Here is a 26310-nt window from a genome sequence, read left to right as displayed (position 1 = left end):
TTTAGGAGTTTGCCTGATGGAAATGACCCACTGGGCCAGCTTGAAATCCCACAAAGCAGAAGACACACCCAACATTCCCTCAGCTTTGAACCTACCCCAGAGGACATGTCATTCATTCATTTATTAAATACTTATCGAGCACCCACTACATGGAAGGCACTATTTGAAGTGTTGGGGATGTAGGTTTGGAGAAAATAGACAAAGTCCCTGACCTTATTCTTGTGTGTGTGTGTGTGTGTGTGTGTGTGTGTGTGTGTGTGTGTGTGTGTGTGTGTTTTGAGGGGGAGACGATTAATAAACAAACACCATCTACCTGGTGACAATAGTGCTATAGAGAAAAATACAGCAGGGAGGGGGGTAGAGAGTGTTTGGGGGTGACGAGTTTGCTCTTTTCTACAGGGAGATGACAGAAGCCTTTTCTGATAAGGCGATATTTTGGAAACCTGAAGTGAGGAACTAGCGAAGATTTAGGGGATAAAGCATTCCAGGCAGAGGGATCAGCAAGGAGAAGGGTCCTGAGGTGGGATCATGCCCATTGTGTTGGAGGAAAAGCGCAGAGGCTAGCATTCCAGGGCAGAGAGCAAAAGCTAGAGGAGCCAGGGCGGTGGGGGGGGGTGTTGGGGAGTAAGGCCCTATCAAGTGTCCTTGCAGGCCACTGTAAGCACACTGGTCTTCACTCTCAGTGAGGCTGGGAGCCCCCGGAATGCTTTGAGCAGAGACGTGACATGATCGGTTTATGTTTTAAAACAATCACTCTGGCTGCAGTGATGAGAAGAGTTTGAAGGGAGGCATGGGAGGCTGGAAGCAGAGACCAGTATGAAGCTTTTGTCATAATCTAGGCAAGAGATGATGGTAGCTTTGACCAATAAAGCAGCAATGGAGGTGGTAAGAGATGGTTGGATCCTGGGTTTATTTGGAAGGAATTGCCAACGGGATTTGCTGATGCCTTAGATGTGGGGTGTGAAATTCCCAGAGGAGGCAAGAAGGACTCGAAAACATTTGGCCTGAAAAATTGGAAGGATGGAGTTACCTTTTATAGATATGAGGAGACTGGAGGAGGAGCGTGTTGTGGGGATGATGAGAATCAGGAGTTTGATTCTGGATATTTTCATCTGAACATGCCCAAGAGCTATATCCCAGTGGAGATGTCAAGTAGGCAGTTAGCTATGCAATTCTGGAATCTAGGGGAGAGGTCCAGTCCAGAGACTCAGTTCGGGAGCCGTCAGCAGATGCATGTCATACAAAGCTAGGAGACAACATGAGATCTTTTTTTTTTTCTTTTGTGGTACGTGGGCCTCTCACTGTTGTGGCCTCTCCCGTTGCGGAGCACAGGCTCCGGACGCGCAGGCTCAGCGGCCATGGCTCACGGGCCCAGCCGCTCCGCGGCATGTGGGATCTTCCCGGACCGGGGCACGAACCCGTGTCTCCTGCATCGGCAGGTGGACTCTCAACCACTGCACCACCAGGGAAGCCCCAACATGAGATCTTTTAGGGAGTGAATGAAGACAGAGAAGCAAAGAGGTCCGAGGGTGAAGCGCTCAGGTCCTTTTCTGCAGTACTGAAGAGCCATGCCCAGGATTCGGTGGCAAGTCAGGTCACCCACAGCAAAGTCTGGTTCCTTTTTTGGGTACAGATTTTCTAAATCAAGAACAGGCTTGGGAGTGAGTGATGGCTCCAAATGGATTGCACACCTGTTCTATTGGACCTGGAGGAGGTGTTCAGGGAGATGGGCAGGTCTTGGTGTCCCAATGAGATTTGAGGTGTACACAGTGGGAGAGCCTGTGAGGGCATGAAAGCCAGGCTACACAGGTAGGAGACTTTGGGTGGAGATGACCGTGCGCTGGCGACAAGCTGTGGGGCCTTGTCAACCAGAGGTATAGGCCAAGCAATGTCTAATGAAGTAGATCCCAAGAAGCTGGCCATGCTTGGGTGGGTGGGTGCTGTAGGGAGGGGCCCAGGCAGATGAGAAAAGGCAGAGAGGAACCGTTCAATGTGGTGGCTCAGGGAGTGGACTCTGCAGTCAGGCTCACCCAGGCGCACCTTGGGCAAGTTACTGAGCTGTACTAGCACCAAGGAGCTTAGTTAGCACTGAGCCTGCAAATGACATTCAATAAAGGTAACTGTTAGGGTTGTAATGATCACTCATGATCTTAGGATACTCTGTCTATATCCAGGCCTATCCACGTAACGACTGGAGGATAGATTTCAGAAAAAGCAAGGACAACACACAGTCCCTCTAAGACACGAGTCCGGTTTCTAGAAATGGCTATACTGAAGGTAACACAAGGAGGAGATTTATTTTTATGAAATGGGGAGCAGCTCCCTTACTGAGAGAAATGCACCTTGGGAGAACCTGACTCTTGGCAAGGACACATTTTTGTCTTCAAGTGAGATAAGAAAGGGAGGAAGGCAAGGAGACTGTCCAAAGCACAGAGCCGGAAAGGCAGGCACATGGGCTGGCCTGGTCCCTGTATTAGCGAAGAGGCTGACCTCAGCCGCAGGGGGCCAGAGAGGGGCTGCCCAACACTCTTTTTAGAGGCGCAGCCCGGGACCAGCCTCCCCCATTTCATTTTGAGAGGAAACCTAAGCCTGGAGCAGGGAAGGAATGGCTGATGGGCAGAAGGGCTAAGACTAGGTCCAGGTAGGTGGAAGCTGCAGAGTGGGATCTGGGCTGAGGTGTCAGGAAGGTGTGAAGAGTGAGAGGTAGGAACCCTGGCTCGTGACCTGGGATTTAGAACCTAATGGCAATGACCAGCCTGGGATTCAAATTTGTTATTCTTTTTAAGTAAAAATCAGAGGAACAGTGAATAAATATCACAAGAATAATAACTTTACATTTCACGGTGGAAACATTTAGACTAAAGGCGAGAGGATTCATCTTTGGTTATTCCTTTCTGAGGCCAGGCCTTCATCTTCAAAATGATTAAAATCACGGACAAGGTCATGATAAGATCTTGGGATGAGGAGGGACCAGGGGATTTGCTTTAGTGATACTGCGTAGGGGAGGCCAGTTTCTTGGGATCCCGTGACCCTGGACGTGCTAAGCTAGCATTGCCCCCCTCTCTGCTGGTCCCGTGGGTCTCCTCTGGAGTTAGAGGCATCATGGAAATCAGTTTGGTTCTCTGGCTTTTAGGTTAAAGGTCAAGGCCTGAAAAGACTTGGAACCAAACTGGAAATTCTGCTTCCCTCCCCATAACTCCCTGCCAGCTCTTAAGCACCTTCTGTTTGTACACATCTTGGAGAGGGCATTGGTCTCTCCTGCTCTGACATAGGCTCTGGCCTCTTAAGCTTGCTTTCCAGGGAATCTCAGCAAATCACAAGCCGAATGGCCCTGTTGATTCCTCTTTCATCCAGGCTTGTTTCTAAATAAGAGAAAATTAAACATTTTCTCTTGCTCTTGAAATGTCTGCATGCTGGGATCTGCTGTACCAAGGCAGTGGTGAGCTCAGAAGAGAGCATGGATTCTGAATCAAGAGGCAGAGATCATCCAGCTCAGACCCATCGCTGACCCCTTGCTGACCTTACATCGTGCCCTTGTGCCAAATCAAGTCCAAACCAGATCTCGCCTCCAACGCAGCCAATCCAGCAATAGAGTTCAGAGGAGTACTACTGGTCTACTTGTTAAGAGACAAGTATGTCTCCTAACCTCGAAGCTCTAAGCTCCAATACCAAGGCCTGGTTTGTTCCCTGAGAGTGTTTCCCTGTGTCCCTCAGGGCTAGTCATGCCCGTTGCTTTAGTGTCTCTATCCCTAAAGTAAGACTCCTTCCTCATCACCAGGTGCCATGGGAAGGATGCCAAGAGACTTGCCTTAAGACGAGGATTTTACGCTTATGCATCCTCAACCTTCCCGCAAACGTCTTCACATCTCGTTCTCCAAAGCCTGGAGATCCACAGAGGATGAAACTGGCTGCCTGTTGGGCAAACAGCCCGGGCGCAGGGGTGGCTGCTGGTTTCTAGAAGTTTCTAGAATGAGCAGGGTGGAAGGCCCCGGCAGTTGCTGAGCCCTCCTCTTTGGGACAGTCCCAGCTCACCAAGGGTGTGTGTGTGGGGAAGTGGGGAGGGAGGTTATAGTGAGAGGGACAGAATCTGTGTTCTGGAATCTACCAGGCTGAGGGTGGGGATTCGACCGTCAATTTCAACTCACCAAATGGGGCCCAAGACCCAAAGAAGCACCCACTGAGCTCATTTCACTCCGAATCAGCTGGACCCCAAGCTTTTATAGATTCTCAGCCTGGAATCTGGTGAACTCCGGGGAGCCAGGAGCGGAGGCTTGTTATATAAGCTTTGGAGTCAGACAGACCTAAGTCTGGATTCTGGCCCCACTGTTCAGAAGCTACATGAACTTGGGCAAGTCATGTAACTCCTCAGACTCAATTCCTTCATTTTCCAATTGGAGATAAAAACCACATCCTCAGAGGGTTGCTGACTCAGTAGTTTTGACCGCATACCCTTGGCCAAGCAGCTCCCGGTAAGGAGAGGCATCAGGACACCTTGCCTCGATGCCTGTCTCCAAGCAGACGCCCAGTAAATGGCATCACTTGTCGTCTAGGCCCATCCCCACGGCTTCCCATTAGAGAACTAGTCATTCCTGAGAAACTTTTTCGAAGTGAAGGTCTTTTTAGTTAAAGACTTATTAAGGCAATCAGAAAAACAAAGACACATTTTTCTTCCCTAGAACCTCACAGCAGATTTGGACGAGAAGGCGTCACTCACCCGCCCCTGCCTCTTTCACCCGTTGGCCCGTTTCCCCAATCCCCCCACACCCAGCAGCCTGAGACAAAAAACCCCTGGCTCAATTGGCAGGCTTTCGCCTCCCTCCAAGGAGCTCTGGAGAGGACTAATGAGGTTACCACAGGTGCTGCTATGCTACTAGCCATAAAAAACTAAAATGAAAATAAACTACTCTCTGTTGGAGAACAGTGATGGGGGACACAGGCTCAGAACCTGTTCCTGCGGGACTCTCAAACCACAGGGCTGTTTCAGTAACACATTCCTGTTTCTCGGCCTGGTATTCACTGACCAGGCTCTCATTAGGGCGGGCCTGGTGGATTCAACCCGGAGGCCCCAGGGCCCCGGACTCACTCAGGCAGCCTTCTGGGTGCCACCTACACAGGCTGCTCAAGTACCAGGTGGGAGGACAGGAGCTGTCTCTGGGAAGAGATCAACAATGATTTTTCAATTTTATTATTTTTTTGTTTGTTTGTTTTTTTTTTTTTTTTTTTTTTGCGGTACGCGGGCCTCTCACTGTTGTGGCCTCTCCCGTTGCGGAGCACAGGCTCCGGACGCGCAAGCTCAGCGGCCATGGCTCACGGGCCCAGCCGCTCCGCGGCATGTGGGATCTTCCCGGACCGGGGCACGAACCCGTGTCCCCTGCATCAGCAGGCGGACTCTCAACCACTGCACCACCAGGGAAGCCCTCAATTTTATTATTTTAAATAATGTTCAGTAGGTGAGCCAAGGTTCTGAGGGCTGAGAGCTAGACACACGTGGCCAGAGGTGGTATCGGTGAAGATGTAGCTGCTGGTCAACCCTGGCTTGTTGGAGTCAGGGTGAGGGTAGGGGAAAGAGCTCTGGATTCCCAACACGTGAGTGAGTACCCTGCCCCGCCTACCCCCCCCCAACCCCCACCAACAGAAAACCCCAGCAGTCACTGAGAATGGAAAATTGATCGTAGCCCAAAAATACATGCCGCATGTTCTTGTTTGCCAGGTTTTGTGGAGGGAACTGAGCCCCGGAATGAAGTTACATCTTCATCTGTGAGCTGAATGGAAGGCCTTCCACCTGGTGGCCCAGGAATGGGCAGAGGTTGGGACCTGGAATCTGGATGGTGGCTGGAGCCCCCTTGAACATCAGGGTCTTCAGGGGAGTCCTGGGGCTTCACCCGTTCATTCCACAAGTACACGCTGGAGCTTTGCTCCCAGTGGGAGAGACAGATAATAAACAACAGATACATATCTCATGTGTTATTTGGAGACAATTTTATGGAGAAAAATAAGCCATGTCAGGGGGATAGGGAGTCTTTGGAGATGGATGCCAGCAAAGATGATAGGGTGTTTCTATTCCTTATGTACACCGTTCCCTTGAGAAAGGAATGAGCCAAGATACGGAGACCCGGGAGAGCAACAAGGGGGAAGGACTAGCAAGGACAAGAGCCCTGAGGCAGGCAGGAGCCTGGCTTCCTTGAGGAATAGCAAGGAGTCCAGTGTGGCTGGAGAGGAAGAGAGAGGGATGGGGAGAGGGCAGGAGGTGTGGGCAGAGAGGGAGGAGGGTTAGATCATGTGGGCCTGTAGGCCTCTCAGCCTCTGGCTTTTCCTGAGTAAGATGGGAGCCACTGGAAGGTTCTGAGACGAGGGGGGGACATGATTTCATGTACATGGATCACCCTGGTTGTTGGGAGTGGACGGTAAGCAGAGTAAAGTGGAAAGAGGGTGACTATAGCAGTAATCCAGGTGAGAAATGACGGCGCTCCACGCCCTGGGGTTGAATCCTGACTCCATCTCATGGGACATATATCACTTTGGGTGAGCTACTGATATTTAATCTCTCTGTGCTTCTGTCTCCTCACCTGTGAGATGGACTAGTACCCATTCTTCACAGGGCTTTTTCTAGGGTTGCTGTGAAGATTAAATGAGGTAATACAGGCACAGTGCCTGGCACGCAATCAGCGCTCCATCAGCCATTATTACGCTGCTGCTGCTGTTAGTGGAACACAGGCAGTTCGGAGATGGGAAGTCAAGGTCTTCAGGGGCAAAGGGGTATCAAGGTTGAAGTCACCAACTGGAAGGTCAGTCTTCGAAGCCAGGACTCACTGGGAGGTCAGGACAAACAGTGAGTCAAGGATGAGTGGACAGCCCAGCTCCATGGGCCACGTCACAGACGTAACCGTGGGCAGTGGAGGGAATCCCAGGAGTTATCTGGGTGCCTAACTGGGATCATGAGCTCCAGGCAAGGAAACTGGGAAATAAGGAGTTGGGTTCCTGGTAGATCATAACGAAGGGGCTCTTCAAGACGTCCAACTGAGGAACTACCCGGCTGCAAGGACAGCTCAAGAGTAAGCTTCAGCTTCCAACAAGGTAGGACGCAGAGCAGCTGCTGACACAGTCCAGCTTGCAAGCTGGGAAGTCCTGGAGGCAGCTGGGCAGGGTTCATGAGGCAGGGCTGGGGCTGATGCATGGGAGACAGACTGAAAACCACTGCAGGATTGAGAGGCTCCAGGGGACCACTAGACACTTAGTGAAACCCACTAGCGTATTTGGATTAGAAATACTATCTAAAAAGGTTGACCAGATATTTTGAAATGGGTTACAAACATCTCTGCTTCTAAGCCAGAGGACACAGGACAGAAACCAAGGACTTGAGGCCAAATTTTTGTATGGAACATGACCCAGCTATGCAGCGGGGTCTGAGGGGGTGTGTGGGCTAACAAAATCCTCCAGAATGGTATGCTGTCTCGTTCTTGGGATTGTGCTTTATAGAGTCAGTCTGACAGGCAATGAGATGGAATTGATGTTTACTTCCCGTGTCTGCCCCCCTTCTTCCCCTTAGAGACTGCTCACTCTTGTTTTTCCCTTCCTCTAATAAATGTGATTATCCAGCTCTTGGGTGAGGGTGGAGGGTGGGAGGTTGGAAGGAGAGTCTCAAAAAACAACCAGCTAAAAACCAACCAACCAAACAACCGGTAACTGACCAATGAACAACCAACCGACTAACCCAAATGGCAGAATAAAGGCCCCCTGGGGATGTCCATGTCCTAATTCTTGGAACCTATGAATGTGTTACCTTCCAAGGCAAAGGGGACTTAAGGTAATTAATTGGTTGGCCTTAAAAATAGGATTATTGTGCTGGATTATCCAGGTGGGCCCAATGTAGTGGGAGAGGGAGGCAGAAGAGGAGGTCAGAGAGATGAGATGTGAGACAGACTCGACTTTCCATTGCTAGCTTTGCAGACGGAGGAAGCAGCCAGAAGCCGAGGAATGTGAGCAGCCTCTAGAAGCTGGAAAAGGCAAGGAAACGGAGCTGCCCCTGGAGCCTCCAGAGAGGAACACCACCCTGACAATACCCTGATCTTGGCCCGGTGAGACCCATGTCAGACATCTGAGCTCCAGCATTGTAAGATAATGAATTTGTATGGTTGAAGCCACTAAATTTGTGGCAATGTGTTAGAGCAGCAATGGAAAACGAACACACTAACCATGCAGACTCTCTCTCTGTTCCACACGGCCAAGCACAGTGTTGCAGCATGTGTGGCCCTCAGCCTGTTGCTCTAGCCTTAGTTCACGAGGTCCCCTGTCCTGTGCTCCAGCCAGTCAGGGAAGCTTACTGCTCTTGAACCATCCCTGCCTTTCACCTCTACCAACGTGCGAGCTTCCTCCTGGAAGGGTCATTTTGTCTTACATTTGCACAGAGCTTTCAGCCTTACAAAGCACCTTGCATGACAGTTCCATGTCTGCAAAAGTTACCCTCTCACTAGATATAAAGCCTCTTTGAGGGCAGGGTTCTGGACTTAAGTATTTATCTTGGCAACCCTCATAGGGAGAAGCTTAGCTGTGGTAAAAGTGGGCGCAGGAGTGAAAACAAGAGGGTCAGAAGGAGGTCACAACGCATTGCCAAGGGCACTGGCTCCACCTCCTGGCTTAGCCACAGGCCACAGACTCAGACTCCCTGAGGACAGGGCCATGCTTTTGCCCTTTTAAATGGAGTAGGGTGTTCGGTAAAGAGTTGTTAGAAACACTTCTCTCAGTACCCTCCCCTGGTTTCTTTCAGGTCCTACCATGAACTCTGCCAGATGTCTTCACTGGAAGGACCTCCAGTTGAAGGACCCCTTGGAGAGAGTCTTTATTATGGGCCCTCCCCTAATGTTGGGCTCCCCTGTAGGTCCTGCCCTGGGCTCTGCTCCAGGCAGGACAGCTCCTTGGCTACTCTCTCTTCCCACAGGTGGGTGCAGGACAAGGTGCTGCAGGGCAGAGGGACCTGGGTATGGGGAGCCCGGGGCCACCAGGGCAGGCTTGCTCTTCCCTCTTGTGGGCTCCGCCAGGCCTGTTACTCTGGGTCACTCTAGGTAAACAGGGGAAAGAAAACAATGTCTGTCAGCTACAAAACAAACCCATCAGGAAAGGAATGTTATTGCCAGTGTTGGCAAACAAAGAAGGTGAAAACCTGTCTTTAACATCAGGCCCCAGGTATGCCCCCTAGGCCCCGTGGCCCGTCTGTGAGCAGAGGCCTGGTGGCCCTTTAAAGAGAGCCCCCTTCTACTTGCCTCTCTTCGCTCTTCCAGTGTTACTTGGCCTACTCCCTCAGCTCCTGGGTGACAGACTCGTGACTGCACAGCCAGCGGGGCGCAGAGGCTGCTGGGATCCAAGCTGCTGTTTAGCTGGGCTCCGTGGCAAACCCGGGAGCCCATGGCAGTGCGGGCTGCTGGCTGGGCCCTTTCTGCAGCGGCGTTCTCATCTCCAAGGAGGCAGCCACGTCAGTACAGGACTTCAGCATCTTGTCCTCTGGGCGGGCAGAGGTGTCCCCTAGCAACTGGGGCTGTGATCTGCATATGACAGCACGTTGTGTCTATTCAGGACTTTCTTCCCCCTGCTTTCTTTGAAATGAGCTTGCCCTATATCCAAATTCCCTGTGAGTCCCATACAATGAAAACAGCAGTTGACAGGTTCCCTGGAACTCGTGAAATCTGAGGGCATCCAAGGGGAGAAAGAGAGCGCTCATTACTGAAACACAAAACGAGCCCCTTTCAAGGCGAGGCTAGCTGGCCCTTCAGTTTGCTGCCGCTGACCCCGCTGCCCTTCTGAGCACAATAAACAGAGGGGGGAGAGGGAGAGAGAGGTCTTTACTCCTTAAGTTCCCAATTGATCACCCTCCTAACCCCTCTGGGGCCTTCTTCGTCCAAACAATTCGGGTGACAGAGGTCAGGCCTCCAGCCATTCCTCCCGGGAGATCTTAGCTCTCCCTGTGGGGACTTTCCCAGGTGAAACAAAGACAAGCCCTAGAAGCCTCGAACAGACTCCTGTTGATGACGAAACAGCGGAAACAGAGAAAGGGGAAATGAGAGGTGCCCATAATCACAACACTGGGCCTCAGTCCTTTCATCCAGCCAGGCGCCAACACCCTTTTCATACTCTGGGACTGGGCCGTGCGCTGTGGAAGCCCAGTCATGTCCCAGCTCCACATGGCAGCCAGTGACTGACCTCCTAGCACAGGGCTGGGGACAGGAAGCCACGTAAGGGGCAGAAACTGCTCTGTTTGCCCACATGGGTGTTTACCAGACATTTAATATCCCCCAAAAATCAGATGAGAAAGAGGAGGAAGAGAAAGAAGAAATTCATGAAGAGACCAAAACAGTGCAAGCTTTCAAAGAAAGCCTGTAGAGAACTGCAGCCCATTGCCGAGGCTATCCAGCGAGGGTTCTAGAAGACCCAACTCCACTGCTTGGATGGTACATGCTATTTGGCACAAAGCAACACGGGACAGTGGAAATGAAAAAAATACACTGGGGCTCTGGGGCTTATCCCACCCCGTCCTCAGAAGAGCAAGAGACGGCTAAGCAGGATAGGGCTCTATTCTTCATTTCTGATTACATTACTGAGTCAGTACACTGTCCCCTTGTGCCAATGACCTGGTATAAGTTTACTTGGGGAGCACAGGCAATCACTTAAACATTGTGCTTCCGATTTTGTCATTGGGAAATAAACTGTACCACTTGCAAGTCTCTAAATATGCCATCTGCTTTTATTTCTCTATCTTCCTGTTGGAGGGCCCTCCACCCACTCACCTACCTGACAAATTCCTGCTGGTTCTTCAAGCTGCATATCTAGTGCTATACTCTTTATACACAGTCCTATCTTAGCACTATTCACATTGTATTACAGTGATCTGTTTACTTGCTTTTCTGTCACAAGACTATAATTCCTCTGAGGGTAGGATCACCCTCCATCAATCATTATTGTTGGTGGTTAGCTATTTAATAATTACCTGATGAATTGGATCATGACTAGGATAATTGTTTCTTTTTCAGGTCCTAGATTGGGTTTTATTCAATCACTAAGGACTTGTGAACAGGGCTATGGCACTACATAACTCGAGGGACCTCGTTCACATGGAATGTAATGTGAATGGGGCCCCCAGAGCTATACAATATGGTGGCCCTGCTTATGGAACTCCTACCATAGGCCAGGCACAATGGGGGAATCCAAGTATTAGGAGCTTACAGTCTAGTTAGAGAGACAGAGCTAACATGGAAGGATGCAATAAGGGCATAGTCAAGGGTGGCCCTACCTGTGGGTGTGGCGGGAGTCCTGGGAAAGGAGAGATCTGTGTGGACTACAGCCATGGGGAAGGGCTTTGTGAAGAAGGTAGAACTTGCATTATTCATGATGAAGAAAACAGGATTATAAGAAGAAGGTATGCAAAGCACAGAGGATTTTTAGGGCAGCGAAACTGTTCTGTATGAAACTATAATGGTTATAGTTAAATTATGTATAACTATATACATATCATTATACATTTGTCAAAACCCATAAAATGTTACAACACGAAGAGTGAACCCTAATGTAAACCATGGACTTCGGGTGATAATGATGTGTCAACGTAGGTTCATCGATTATACCAAATGCACCCACTCTGGTGGGGGATGCCGATAGCAGAGGAGACTGTGCATGTATGGGGACAGGGGTAAATAGGAAATCTCTGTACTTTCTGCTCACTTTTGCTGTGAATCTAAAACTGTCATTAAAAAACAATGTCCATTTAATTAAAAAAATTTTTTAAAAAGGTATGAGCCCATTTTCAAGCATATTGAAAAAAGAGCCAGCAAAACACATGAGGAAGACAACAAACAACACGGCCTGACCATAGATGGTGGAAGGGAGAGCCCATTAGAGAGTAATGAGAACTTAGGTTGGGTAGACTAGGTGGGTAGACAGATGATGAATAATCTTGAAAGCCAAGCAGAGAAGCTGGGACTTGATCTTGGAGAACGCAAGAGGGCCTTATAGGTTTTAGAGCTGAGAAGTGATGTGATGAAAATTATAGCTGTAGAAGCAGAGTTTGATGAGTATTAAGAGAGACTAGAACATTCTCCCAGTCATCAAGTTAGCAGGAGTTTCTCCTAGCTCAGTAGTTGTATGCTGTGATCTCATGACTATCTGTGAGCAGAGCTAAGGAAGATCGAGCGGTTGATCTGAAGGCAGTGGGGCAGATCCTACAGTGCTCCTTGAGGAGGAATTTTCTAGAAATGGATCAAGATCACATTATGAGTGAAGTGTCTCACATAACATGTGAGGCAGGGGGTGCTCAAGCTTGAAGGGCTGGCCTGGCTGCGCTGCTTTCTTGCTGTTTGAAATATGGCCTTGACGTTGCTTTCCTAATGTCTAACAAGGATGATAAATAAGACAGTTCTGTGAACAATGGACCAAATTCACCTTCTTGTTTATTCTCTGGATTCTTAGTACAGAGTTTGAGAGATGAAGATGTGGTTTTTCTTTACAAGTTGCACCTTGGGAACCAGTCAGTCATTCAACAAATAGACTCTGAGGACAAAGCAGCAAAGAAAACAGACAACCTTCCTGCCCTCCCAGAGCTAACATTCTAGGAAGAAGCTATGTAAGGTTAGCTTCTCATCAGCTGTAGAGAAGGGTGGGCAGGAGAAGCCAGGAGAGACGGATGACAAAAACCAGGGAAATGTGAGGGGTTGGCACCATGAGAAGGGAGCAAGCTTACCTTGTTCTGGAAAAGTAGTCCTCACGTTTTCCACCCCAACATGCCCAAGGGATGCAAACAGATACACCTGCGTCAGCAAGAGTGGTACCAGAAAAGGATGGGAGAGGTGAAACACCCCTGGAGAGAAGAGGTCCAGATACTCTCCCAGCTCCATCAGGATAACGGGATGGAGTGATACACACACGGGAGCAGTTGCTTCCTCTGAGCATTCTCCGAAAATAGCATCTTTTCAGCAAGATCTTAAAAAATAATATTGACATGAAGATGATAAGCCCATCATGAAAATACATTAGGGGGAAAGCAAGAGTCAGTCTGCCTAATATGTAATCAAAATATTAATGATCAGGCCTGAGATGTAGAGAGAAGCAGGGGTGGAGGGGGTGCGGGTCAGTCTTCTTTGTGTACCTGCTCTGCCTGGGATGGAGACCTGGCTATACTGCCACGCAGCTCTCAAGAATTATTATAAAACTGGGTCAATGGATCCAAGTCACAGAGTGGCAGATTCCACCCCACTATGAGAAAAAACTTCCCGAGGATAAAAACTTTCAAACAGTGGCTCAGACGTCAAAGTAGTGTACATCCCATCCTGGGATAATTCAAACCCCAGGATGGTCATCTGTTAGAACAGGCATGTTGGACACCGTGGCCAATCAGAGCCCTCCCACACTCACAATCTCAGATTCTGGTAAAGGAAAGCAGAGATCCGCAAGGTAGGAGGAGGGGTCTGGGGATCAGCCTCACTAGAACCCAGAGAAAAACCTTCAGCAACAATCGTAGGAGCCCACAGTCTGCTTCTTAAAACTGAATGTTGACGGAGTTCGTTTCCGGCCAGCTCTTCACCCCCAAGGGCTCAGCAGTCATTCCTACTGCTGGGGGGCATTTTAAAGATGCCCCGAATGGAGAAGTGAGAACGTCATGGGAGCGACTTGCCCAGGATTAGAACACAGTGAGGTGTGCTCTCGAGGGGCCGCGTAGAAACTCAGAACAGAAGGGCCTGGCTCTGGCTTAGAGGCAGATCCCCGTGGCCCCTGGGCTCTCCTTGGCCTCCTCGGATGATTGAACAAATGGCTCTAAATCACCTAGTGCTGGAGGAAGCCCGGTCCTCACGGGAGGGCCTGAGACTGGCCCTGATAAGGCAGCTCGTCCTGTCTGGTTCCCCGTCCACACCCTCGCAGCTGGGCCTGCGGTGGATGCGGCCGAGTTCAAAGGCACTGCTTCCCTTGGAGGCACATCAAGGACTCAGATGAGAAAAGGGTCCTCTGACCTTCTCATAGTGAGGGATGGGACCACTTTTGTGTTTTGTGTGTGTGCGTGTGTGTGCTGGATTTTTCCTGTCACTATTGTGTTTTCACGCACTGGATGTAGAGTATCTGAAAACAATCGTCGGAAACAGTCTTTCACCTAAGGCTAGAGCCTGGAGCCTGGCCCAGTGTGGGGAGAGGCTATGTTGCCCCAGTGGGAACCTGGCGACCCATGTTAAGGAGGCTCACTAGAGGGCACGGCTGGCCTTTCCCAGCCTCGGCCCCAAATACTGGTGCTCTGAGACTCCCTCCACCAACTAGGTCATGGGCTCTGATGGGAAGTACCTTCTACCCACCAGCATTCTCAATGGGAGAGGTTCACCTGAAGGCCAAACCTTATCCCCAGACCCACAATCCACCTCCGTCTCAAGGTTTACCACTTCAGCTTGAACGCAACCTGAGAAGCAAGGCCATTCCAGGCCTGAAGTCTAGCCCTCTCCTGGGCTCTTGGGAAGGTGCCTTGTGGTCACAGCAAGCCATGTGGGGAGACAGTAGGATGTCCACCCGTCTTGAGGCTAAGGCTGCTGGGTTCTGGTGGTGGGAAGCGGACGAACTCGATGGCCGTAAGTAAGAGGTGAGGATGCTCCTTCGACCCCAGCTCAACCTCAGGCCTGCACCAGCCTCCTCTCTGGGAAAGGGCAACAGGTCATACTCTCTCACATAGGCCTGCCCCATGCTGGGACAGATCGTCCAGCTCCAGAGGCCTCCCGTTAACAGAAAGTGTCACAGTAATGCTAACAGGGGCCGCCCAGGCCTCTGCGGTGTGACCTCTCCTGAAAGGAGCCAGGCTAAGCCGTGGGCCAACACCCACAGGCCGAAAAGGAGACTGGAAACATTGAGGGGGGAAAAAATGAGAAGCATGAAGATTTGTACTGAGGGACACTGGCCGGGTGAGCCTGTCTGCAGACTGTCTCAGCCATTCTCTGTCGGCCCTGAGGTTTGAAGGCTCCAGAGAGGAAAAATCAGGCTCCATACTGATGATGGCCCCAAAAGGCGCCCTCCTTTCTGCCCCAAACACCAGGCAGAGCAAATGCTATTAATAACCCTGGCCACTCCCTGGTCCACTCAGGGTGTGCAGGGCTGGAGCTCGCTCCTTGGACACAGCCAGCTGTTCCGAACAGGTTTGGGAAAGTGATCTTTGGCACAGAATGAAAAGGGTGTGTATGTGTGTGTGTGTGTGTTGGGGGGGGGGCACCCAAGAGTCCTCTATCAGGGCCAATATTATTTTTAATCGCCGAGAATCAGCCTGTGGCCGCTCTTCAAGGCTGCAGAGCACAGACTTGCCAGGGGTCGGAAACAAGCTACAGAGGAGGTAAGAAAGCCGGTCCCAAGGACCGTTCATTACCGAGCTGTCGTGTCTTATGGAAAATCAGGTGACGCCTCAGAGTTTATACAATCCTCTCCCCGCCACCTCTCCCTCTTTCATTCCCCCCTAGAAAGGGAGCAGTGAATTTGAGCAATCTGGGAATTTTGGTTTCTGCCCTGCCCCTGAAGCATGACCGATGGCCCATTTTTCAAGCCAAATCTCACCCCTTGCAGGCAGCTGTCAGGAAACCACAGAAGGTGCCTGAAGGAGCACAAGAAATGGCTGGTTCTAATCTGGGGGAAAAAAATGAATTAACAAGGCAGCTACTTATGGAAGAATGTTTTCTTTTCTTCAGCCTCAGCCTGCATATTTTCACAACATGTGTACTCTGTTACCTTGTCACTTCCCTGTTTTCTTTGGGTAAATAACTGGGCTCTGGTCTTAGGGGGAAAAAAGAAAGAAAGAAAAAAAGCTGGGTCGGGAGGTTCTCCGGAAAGGCGCGCCTGGCTGAGCTGGAGGGGAGAACGAGCGTGCTCTGGGGATCACACGGGCGCAATGCAGACCCAGCCCAGCCCGTCCTGGATGGGACTTTTCACTGAACTCTGCAAGTCACAGTGTGGAAGTCAGGGAAGGGAGGGAAGCCTGCTCCCTCAGCCATGGGGCTGGCAGGCCCCGAGGCTGGGGGAAATAAAGAACTTTTCTCCTTCGCCAAGTCAAATGGGAAGCCCTCTCTGAGCTCAACACAGTCAACCAAGCACACTCTGGCCTTTCTCCCAGCCTCACCTTCCCACCAGCCAGGGAGCCACCGGGGTGAGGGGGGGGGTCGGCCCACGGGGCCTGGCTGTGAACCCTGCAGGACCCAGGGCACAGAGGAGGGTCTTCCTCGGCAGCGACACACAGCTGGTGTCTGGATGTGGTGGCAACGGTCTCCATCTTGAAAATACTCAGAGGATTTTGAGTCTCTCTAGCAGACATGTTGCTTTGTCCTTTTTCACTTTTCTGGCCCAGGGACACTCACCTTGGGATATCTGTGCCACATGCCAGATGAGCACAAAACAGCATTGCTGTCCCAGGCAGGATACCTTTTAGACATGTGCTACCGATGAGGGTACAGGGTGGGGGGATGGCTGGTTTGTGTTTACCTGGTTATCCTGACAAATTGAGATTTATTTATAAAGCTATAGCAACTCTTAGATGCTCACAGCTGATCGTTAGGATAAAGAGCCAGTACTAACAGCGCTCCCAATACTGCAAAAGGAGTTAGTTTACCATGCGGTGCAACACGTGTGCAGGGGGAAACTGAGGCACAGCGTCCTCTGAGGCTGAGACCAGCACCGGAATTAGGCACAGAGGGATTAACTGGGTGCTGTCTGGGCCTCTGTGTTTGCGCATTTCCTTTCTGCATCTGCTCGGGAGCCTTTGAGTCTACCCTTGAACCCTGTCTCGCCTTGTAGATCACACAGCCTTCGTCAGGCAGAGGTTGGGAATTCAAACCCGGAGTTTTCAGCTGCAAAGTTCTGGCCCCCAGCTGTTGAGTGCTTCCTTCAGTATCACTGGGAGGGCACACGTGTCCCGCGAGGTGGGGTCACTTGGAGAGGAAGGGGGGATGCCTTAGTAAGCGTTGCTTGTTCCAAACTGGCGCTTGCAGGGCGTCAAGGGCTTTCAGAGGGAGAGAAAGGGAAAACCGAAGTCTTTCTGGGAACAGGGGCACAAAGACATTCGTGGGCTATCCAAATCATTCATGTGGTCTTATCCTGCAAAAGGCAGCTTCGGAGATGTGCTGTGAGGCAGGGGTGCAGCTGTAAGAACAAAGGCCATAGTCCGTGTTCATGGAGCCCTCGCTGCTCCCAGCACTGCTCAGTACGTTGTACATATTATCTCTTTTTTTTTTTTTTTGCGGTACGCGGGCCTCTCACTGTTGTGGTCTCTCCCGTTGCGGAACACAGGCTCCGGATGCGCAGGCTCAGCGGCCATGGCTCACGGGCCCAGCCGCTCCGTGGCATGTGAGATCCTCCCGGATCGGGGCACGAACCCGTGTCCCCTGCATGGGCAGGTGGACTCTCAACCACTGCGCCACCAGGGAAGCCCCATATTATCTCATTTAATCCTCTCAATAACCCTCGGAAGTGAGTACTATTGTCCTCCTTTTCCAGAAGAGGAAACCAAGGCACAGAGACAGTACGTAGCCTGCTCAAGTTCATCCAGAGAGTGCACAAGTGACAATCACCCAGACAGGGTGAGTCCAAAGCCAGAGTTTCTATTCTCCATGCTGGGCTGACTCTGGGGTGAAGCTGCAGGAGCTCCCTTCTCACAATGTGGCACTTAGGAGCAGTTCCTTCATCTGGCGTGATGGCCTGTCCCACACCGGCACCCGCGCTGGCAGCAGAAATGCAAGGTCTCTCGAGTCACTGTCCCCATAGTGTTTCCACGCAGGGCCCTGCTGTGCTGGTCCCTGAGCAGTCACGTTTGGAGCTACCCTCCCTCCACGCAGCTCCCCAGGCCCCAGTCCATGCCCACCTGGTTTATATTTGTGCCTGAGTGTGTGCCCCCACACTTCTCTCTTCCACCTTGTCACCTCCTCTAAGTGTCCTGGGCGGTGCCTGGCACAGTAGAGGTCCCAAGTCAGCCAGCCTGACCAAGGGTTAAGCCGCATTTCTCCAAGGGTGGCCCTTGGACAACCGGCACCCGAATCCACTAGGGTGTCTGAAGAATGCAGAGTCTCAGGCTCTGCCAGAAACCCCAGTAAGAGTCTCAGCAGTGGGGCTGGAAATCTGCATTTTTAACAAGCTCCCCAAGGGATTCTGATGCTCCCTAAAGTTTGAGGCCCACAATTTAGGCTTTTTATGAGTTAGTATATGTTGAACACCAGCCAGACGTGAACCCAGGCAGTGTCACGCTGAGCTCTGCCTCTTGTCCTTCAGAGGCTCTGGAGCGGGCACCGTGCAAAGAGCTCGGAGTTGGTCTGGGTGGAGGCAGGGGTGTTCTTGAATGGGGAGGATAGGGTGAGAGGAAGTGAGGGGCAGCAGAGGAAGGTGTAGGAGGCAACATGGTAGCTCTGCCCGTCCAGCTGAAAGTCCTGGAGCGGCGAACACCCTGGCAAAAAATCCCCCAGCAAAGGTTCCAAGCAGAATGGCTCCAGAGCCCCATTTTAAAAGGCCTTCCTGAATCTGGCCATTCCCCTGCTGGATGAGCCCAGCAAGCAGGATGCAGAGCAAACCAAGCCCTAGGGCTTTCAGAAGGGAAGTCAGGCAGCCCCTGAAGTAGAGAGAACAGGGTGGAGAGCAGGAAGGCCACCTGGGGCAGAGGAGAGGGTGTGAGGGTGAGAGCCCTCCAGGGCTGCTGAAGGTCACTTTCAAAGGCTTAGGAGAGAGGCAGTCCCTGAGAGACCCTGAGTCCCAAACTTATTAATGAAAGATAATCCAGGGAAGGCCACTGTGTCCAGAAAATGAGATTAAGCTTTTGGTCAGTCAGTTTGGAGTTTGAGAAAATGAAAAAAAAAAAAATCCTTTATAAAATTGGAAAAGGTTTACCTCCACTCACCAACAACTCCAAAACAACTGAACACAAAGTACTTTAAACTTGGCATGTGGCTGGACCTCTATGAAGATAATTTCTCAGCTCATCTGAAGGGAAAATAGTGCCATTTTGGTGACCACCTATACTATCTGGGCATGCTCAGTAGAAGAAACTCAAGCGAAAATTTGACCATCGGTTGGAAAAGTGGGACAAGGAGGAGATAGAGGAGGTGACGTGAATATGGGAAGCCTTTGGGTGCGTGGAGGCCGACTTCCGCTTCTGGAACTGTCTGTGCCTCTGTGGACTTGGGTGAGCCCCTTCGCATCTCTGGGTCTGGGGAGCACGCAGATGAGCAGGGGAGAACGCAGCACGGCCAGCGGGGCGGCTGCCTTGTAGCACTGGGGCCACCCGGGCAGACAGGCGGCACTGCTGTCCACCCTGCGTGCTTGAGTCCTCTTCACAGTCCAGCCTGGGCAAACACAGACCTTTCCCACCATCTCTTCAGCGGGCAAACCACAGGGCACGGAGTAAGCGCAGCTCTGCGGTCTTCTTCTTCAGGTTAAGAAAGTTAGGGCGTGAGTCAGAACTGCTCCTGGGATTTGTATTTATATAGTGTCATATATTTATTTCTTTCCATTGTGTCATACAGCACATACACAAATCACGAATACCTGGCATTTGTATTTATATAATGTCTTACATAGAGTGTCATATATATTTATATGGTGTCATATATATGACAGTGTAAATACAAGTCAAGGGTGTTCATATACATATTACAAATACCTACTACATTATAGGTATATATAGGTAAATACCTATATATATGGGTATTTGTACGTATATATATATATACACACACACACACATATATGTATAGGTATTTGTGTGTGTATATAAAACACTATATATAAAGACGAATCACATATACAGACAGACAGACAGACACACACACACACACACACACACAGTCACTGTTTAAGCTACCTAAGGCTTCCCAATGAAACCACAAAAAATATTTGACTCTTATTGAGGGTTGACTTGTGTCCCCCAAAAGATATACTGAAGTCTTACTTAACCTGTGAACATGACTTTATTTGTAAATAGGAACTTTGCAGTTGTAACTAAGATGTAAATTAAGATGAGCTCATACTAGAGTAGGGTGGACCTTATTCCAACATGACTGGTGTCCTTATAAGGAGAGTAGAGACACAGAGACAGACATACACAGGAAGAAGACACAGACACACAGGGAAGATGGCCACATGGAGATGGAGACAGACACTGGAGTGATGGAACTACAAGGATTGCCAGCAACCACCGGAAACTAGGAAGCAGCAGGGAAGGATCCTTCCCGAGAGCCTTCAGGGGAGCATGGCCTTGCAGGCCCCTTAATTTCAGACTTCTGGCCTCCAGAACTGTGAGAGAATACATTTCTGTTGTTTTAAGCCACCCAGTTAAGTACCAGTGTGTGGGACTTTGCTAGGGCCAACCTGGGAAACTAACAGGACTCCTGCTGCAGAGTGGAAGGGAAGCAAAGCCTCTGTGTTCATCAGGCTTTTACATCTGCTGAGCCCCGCCATTCTTGGCCCCTTCCTCTGGCACTCTCTCTCTCAGGGGAAGGGGTAGGGTGGAGGTACTTAACTGTTTCCAACTGAAACCAACATCTGACAGGTTATGAAGGCCTCACGCCCCCAACTCCTCTGTGGTGATGGCTGATACCTAAGGGCACCTGGTCACCACCCTAAGCCCAAGCTTTGGTCACCTGGAAGTGGGGAGATGAGAGAGGACGACACTTCACAGCCTTTCTCTCCCTGTCCCACACCCTCCCGGCACCAGGACAGCTTTTTTGAGAGCTTTGAGCTCTCAAAGGGTGGTAGAAATTTATGTACCTCTAGATCAGAGTTCGGGCTATTAGAGAGTTTTCTCTTTTCACTTTAATGGTACACAGGAATTCTCCCCAACCCCTTCAAAACAGGCACACATCTTTTTAAAATTTGCACCTTTTTTTTTTCAGACTGGTTTCCTATGGTGAAGGAAAGGCTAGGAAATGCCCAGTAAATCATCTGTCTGTCCTCACTCAATTGAGAGGCAGGAAATGCCGAGAACAGTCCCCTTACCTTTTCCACTTTGCATATAACAAGAGCTATGAGGACCCTTTGAAGGGCAGCCCCTCTGACAGCAATATGAATTCTTCAAGGCAACTGGACTGTTTCTAGGGACGAGACCCAAAGGCAGCAGGCACATTTGGGATGCTGACTGCCTCCGCCATCAGCCCCTTCCATGGTCAGCCTCTCCCTGGGCTGGCCTTGGGAAGTGGATTCAATCAACAACGATCTAAGGGGTTCCAGGTCCATGGCATGGTAGTAAGTCTGTGCAGGACACAAGGAATTTTAATCCCTAGTCCTTGTCTTTAAGGAGTTTACAATCTAGACGGCGTGACAGCTCAGTCATGAACTTCAAGATAACGACCCCATACAAGGGGGTTTATGGAAACGTCCAAGGAGAGGTTGGGTGTGTGTGGGGAGGAACAGAAGATGCTTGCCGGTGGCCAGCAAAGGCTTCTGGGAAGAGCTGAAGAAGGCTCTGGCGGAGGCATGAAGACTAGGTAGGGTCTGGGAACATGGGAAGAAGGAGAAGAAGATGCCGGAGCTCCCGAGGACAGCCTGGAACGGGGGGTGAGGGAGGCAGGGAGGCACGTGGCTCCTCAGGGGACGGTGAGAAGGCCGGGGTACATGGAGAACACCAGGCAGGGGCAGGAAACAGGGCTGGAGAGGTGGGCAGAAGCTTTCTGGCAGGGGTTGGGAGTGGGGGGTGTGTCTTGAGAGCCCAGGATGGTGGGATGAGGATGGTGGGCTGTGGAGGGGGACAGACTGAAACTGGGCCCGAAACCTGCGCAAACGGGCTGTCCCTCCCGAGAAGGTTGTCTCCCCTCGGATGTGGACTCCACGGCGGGCTTCCCGGTGGCCATGCAGGGGATTCTGACATGCACTTCAGAGCAAACCTTCCCTCAAGCCTCCTGGGGCGTTTTCTCCTCCAGTTTCCCACGCTAGAATCAGCCCTGACGGCTCACTGTCCCACTTGCTCTTTCTGGCCACCTCCCCCCTCAGACGCCCCGCCCACCCCCTGGGCGTCCCCCTCACCCGGCCCCCGCCATTCGGGGCAGGTGGGCCTCCCCTTCGGGAATTAGAGGCATCTTCTTCGGCTGGGCCTGCTTTTCTCCCCGCGACCAGTTTTCCGGCTCTCCTGGGGCCACCGCCTTCCATCTGGCCCTGACTTTCAGGAGCAGCGCGGGAGGGAACAGGCTGCTCTGCTGGTGAGGACAGGAGGGGGGCTGGGAGGCCACTGGCTCCCGGTGCGGCCTGAGGAAGGCCCTGGGAGGGAGAAGACCTCAAAAGGAGGATAGGAAAGTCAGGCCCAAGGGTGGGTCTTTCCCGTTTGAGGTCTGTTCCCGGTACCTGAGCGGGAGCCACGAGCCTTTGTCTGCACCCTTCAGCACCACTTCTCCAGGCCCCGGAAGGCTCCAGACACATGTGGACGTTTGGTACTTATGTACCGAATGAATGAAGTCGGGGTGAAGGGGTGAGTGGGTAAATGAGTAACTCAGCAGAGCCCCCGTGGAAGAGAAGGGACCCTCTGCAACCCCACGGCAGGTGATGGGGTTCTGGACAATCTACCCCCAAATATGTCAACTTAGCATATGAAATATTTTAAGCTGAAAGAGTCTGAGAAAACAGTGGAAGCAGGAAGGTCACTCTGACAGTTCCCCTGACCCTTCTCCCCTGAAACAGCCCATAAAACCCTCACGTGAGTGGTGCCCTCCCATACCCAGAGGTACATCTTGTCTCCGAAGACAAAGGAACACCGAGAAGGATCCTAACAGGCCTTGCTGAGTTTCCCCAGTTCGCTCCTCTGACCTCGTGTTCCTTAAGCTATCATATTCCTCCACGACTGCCCACTCCTCATCAGACACAGCATAAAAATATCAAATCTGTTTCCTTGGGTCTTCCTTCCCTTATGAAGGCCCTCGTGTCACACAAAACTGACATTAAATAAGTGTGTATGCTTCTCTCCTGCTAATCTGCCTTTGGCAGTTTAATTTTCATACCCAGCCAGGGATCCTGAGAGGGTCCAGGAAAACGTTTGCCTCCCTTACACAGGTCGATGAGCAGACGTCCCAGGAATTCCAGCATGCAGAGGAGAGGGGACCTCACTCCATCTGGGTCCCCTATGCCTGTCTCCCGTTTCCCCCGCACTGAAAACGTCCTCTGTGACCACACTTCTCGGCCACCATTAGATGGACCAGGAGATGCTGACTGGTTTAGGGTACGACTCATCCACTTCTCTTGAGGGCCACTGTGGGTTGTTTCCCCCAGCAACGTCTGCTGCGTGGACTGGATGTCAAGGCTTAATGTGTTATCCCTTCCAGAAATATTTTAATTTTAAGAGATGACTGTGCTGAGCACATAGCATTTAACAGAGGAGAAGGGAAGGAGAGAAAGGGACCTAACACATACGGATTCCCTCTTATGAGCTCGACACCATGCTAGTGCTCTTAAGAAGTCTTTATTTATTCTAATACCTTTACTGCTACTCATTCAACCATTCCTTTTTGAGCACCTACTATGTTCCAGGCATGGTCTAGACTTGAGGAAACATCGGGGAGAAAAACAGACAAAAATCCTGTCCTCATCACATTTACATTCTAGTAGAGAAAACAAACAATAAACAAGAAGATGAGTAGCATGTATAAGATACTAGAAGGTGATCAATGCTATGGAGAAAAATAAAGCTGGGGAGGAGACAGGAAGTACCAGCGCTGGGAGCTGGTGGTGGGAGAGGCACAATTAAAACAAGTTGGTCAGGGAAGGCACCACTGAGGTGATATCTAAGCAAGACTTGAAGCGGCCAGAGAGTGAGCCCCGGCAACACCTGGGGGAGAAGAGTACAGGTGTAGGATCTACCTGCAGAGGAGAAGGTGTGATCCTGTGGCAGGAACACGCCTGGTCTGTTCAAGGCACAGGGAGGAGGCCAGTTTGGCAGGGAGAATACTAAGTCCACTCTCTAAACATGGAGACAACTAGCTTTTCCTGATAGCTCACCTGGTTAACTCATCTTGCTAAGGAGGTCAAAGTCATAGGCTTAGGATACATTTGTTTTCCAGCAAAAGTCGTCTCGCAAGGGCAGAAGAATGGATGATTTATCACCACTCTGTCCTTCATGCTGGTCTCGAGCCCAACTCCACTGCTGCCACCTGTCTGTTTACACAAATCACACTCTCTGAGCCTTCTGTAAAATGGGCGTATACTTAATAACGTTCACCCCAAGAGACTGTGCTACTATAGTGTATAAAGCACTTTGTAAACTGAGGTGTTCTGTAGAAATTCTTCACTGTTGTTATTATTATACCATAAAGCAACTCAGGGGCTCTGTTCAGCTCACATTGGGTCTGTAAAGCCATTTTAACAGGCAAATATAATTTCTTAGTTCTGTTTGCTAAGTTGTAAAGCCTATTTTTACTTATTATTGGGGTGGGAAGAGACTTCATGAGGCTCTCTGGCTGATCTGTCAGTCCATTTCCCAGACCTGAGATAATCCTACGATCCCCACCCTTACCCACACCCCACCCTAGCTTCTGTCTCCCAGCCTCACTGGAGTTGCGTGTCTGTGCCAATGGCCTGTATTACTCAATCCCATGGTGTGACCTCAGCTGGGCTCTCAGTGCTGCCGAACAGTTTTCATCCTTTGGTTAAAAGCCCTTGTTTGCTTCCTGCAGTGACAGCTCCAAACCCAAGTCCCCAGCCCCACATCTACTCCCCTCGTTGCCGGCAGATGGCCTGGCTTTGGCCACACTAGGAGGTGCAAGTTCAACAATGTGGGCTTCTCCCTGCCTGAACATTCCTTTCCACGCCTCAGTCTACTCTTTACCCTTCTTTTCTAGATCCAGGGCCAACACCATCTCCCAGTGGAGGGGATAATGTCTTTCTGTGCTGGTGAGCACATCACACTTTCTATAAAAGCAATCAGAGTGAACCAAAAGAATTTATGAATGAGGAAGTTGATTGTTGTGTTGCTTTTAACAGCAAAAACTGGGAAGCAGCTCTCTGTCCAGCAATAGGGAATTGTTTAAACTGATTACGGGTACAGCCATGAGATGGCAAGAAAAACTTTATAAGCAGTAAGAGCCCAATTTTTCAAAGAGCTAAAAAAAATTTTTTTTTTTTTTTTTAGTAACAACAGACACAAATATGTGCATTGGAGAAAAAAAGACTGGAAGGAAATACACAAAAATAGAAACTGATTATCTCCAGGTGATGAGATTATGAGTGATTTTTTTGCTTTTAGTACTTTATTCTGAAATTTCTACTGTAAGCAACAGTATTTTTATAATTAGAACAAAAGGCAAAAATATTATTAACAATGTTTCTCTGAAGAAAAACTGCCTGTGATTCAGTTCTGCTTCTTGCCCTTTAAATGCAGCCTTTCCTGGGTGGTGTCTGGTTGACAGCTGCACAGTAACTCTTGTTACATGTAAGGACTAGAAGCAAAGAAAACCATAACCAATTAACATTACAGTGGGAACCGAGGCGTGCAGAATGGAAAGGCCTCAACGGGAATGTGTTATTACTAATTTTTTTTTTTTTTCCACGGTGGGACAGGTGTTTAGGGGAATGCACTGAATTTGCTCCAGATAATTTATTTTTTTAAATACTTTGATTACTTCATTTTTCGCCTCTGTTTTCATGGGAACTTTTAACATGTGGAAACATTTGGTTACGGCTATCTCATTCTAAGTCTCCTTAATCTATTTCTGTGAGGCCCTACTGTGTGCCAGCCCTGGTGGTGCAAGGGGTTGTCTGCCAGGGGTTCTCAACATGGGATTGTGTGGCACCCTTACCAGAGGCTTTGGAATCGTCTGGGGGGTGTTTTTTTGAGTGCCAAAATGATTTCGAGTGCCAAAACGATTGAATGTTTTTTTGAGTGCCAAAATGCCAAAGGCGCTACTGACTTACTGGGTGAGGACCAGGGTTGCTGAACAGTCTACAATATGTAGACAGTCCTGTGTTACCAAGAACTGACCTACTCCTAGTGCCAACACTCTGGGGGAGAAGAACGGAACTGGACAGTTGATGCAGACCATGTCTGGGAGGGATGGAGAGAAAGGAAGGGACAGTTGCTTCCTGGCGGCAGCCCAGCATCACCATGCTGAGATTCAGGGTTACTGGATCGCCCAGATTTTCCGACAAAGCCAGAGATGTAGATGGTGATGTAAAATTTCCTGATTTTTAAAAAACACTGCATGGGCCAAACAAAACACATCTGTGGGCCAGATTTGGCCCTCGGGTTGCCAATGTGCAACGCTGTCTTAGGGAAAGACACAGTCTCTGTCTTCATAAGGGTATAACAGAGCCCTTATGAGTTCAAGAGTGGACAAACCTGGGTTCAAATTGCAGCCCTATCATTCA

General features: G+C 50.2%; 1 protein-coding gene across 1 annotated transcript in view; it reads right to left on the bottom strand.

The window, feature by feature from the left end:
• Positions 1 to 21993: 21993 nt before the first annotated feature.
• Positions 21994 to 26310, bottom strand: part of RAD51B (RAD51 paralog B) — a 689357-nt gene continuing 685040 nt past the window's right edge. The window contains exon 11 of the mRNA XM_027111592.1: positions 21994 to 24102. Coding sequence (XP_026967393.1) covers positions 23987 to 24102 — 116 coding nt within the window. The 3' untranslated portion in view covers positions 21994 to 23986. The remainder of the gene's footprint in view (positions 24103 to 26310) is intronic.

The sequence above is a fragment of the Aethalodelphis obliquidens genome, unplaced genomic scaffold, assembly GCF_003676395.1.
Source record: "Aethalodelphis obliquidens isolate GAN/ISIS:26980383/991018 unplaced genomic scaffold, ASM367639v1 scaffold10, whole genome shotgun sequence".
NCBI classification, from domain to species: domain Eukaryota; kingdom Metazoa; phylum Chordata; class Mammalia; order Artiodactyla; family Delphinidae; genus Aethalodelphis; species Aethalodelphis obliquidens.
Note: the sequence above shows the minus strand (reverse complement) of the source record. Positions and strands in the feature narration are given on the sequence as shown.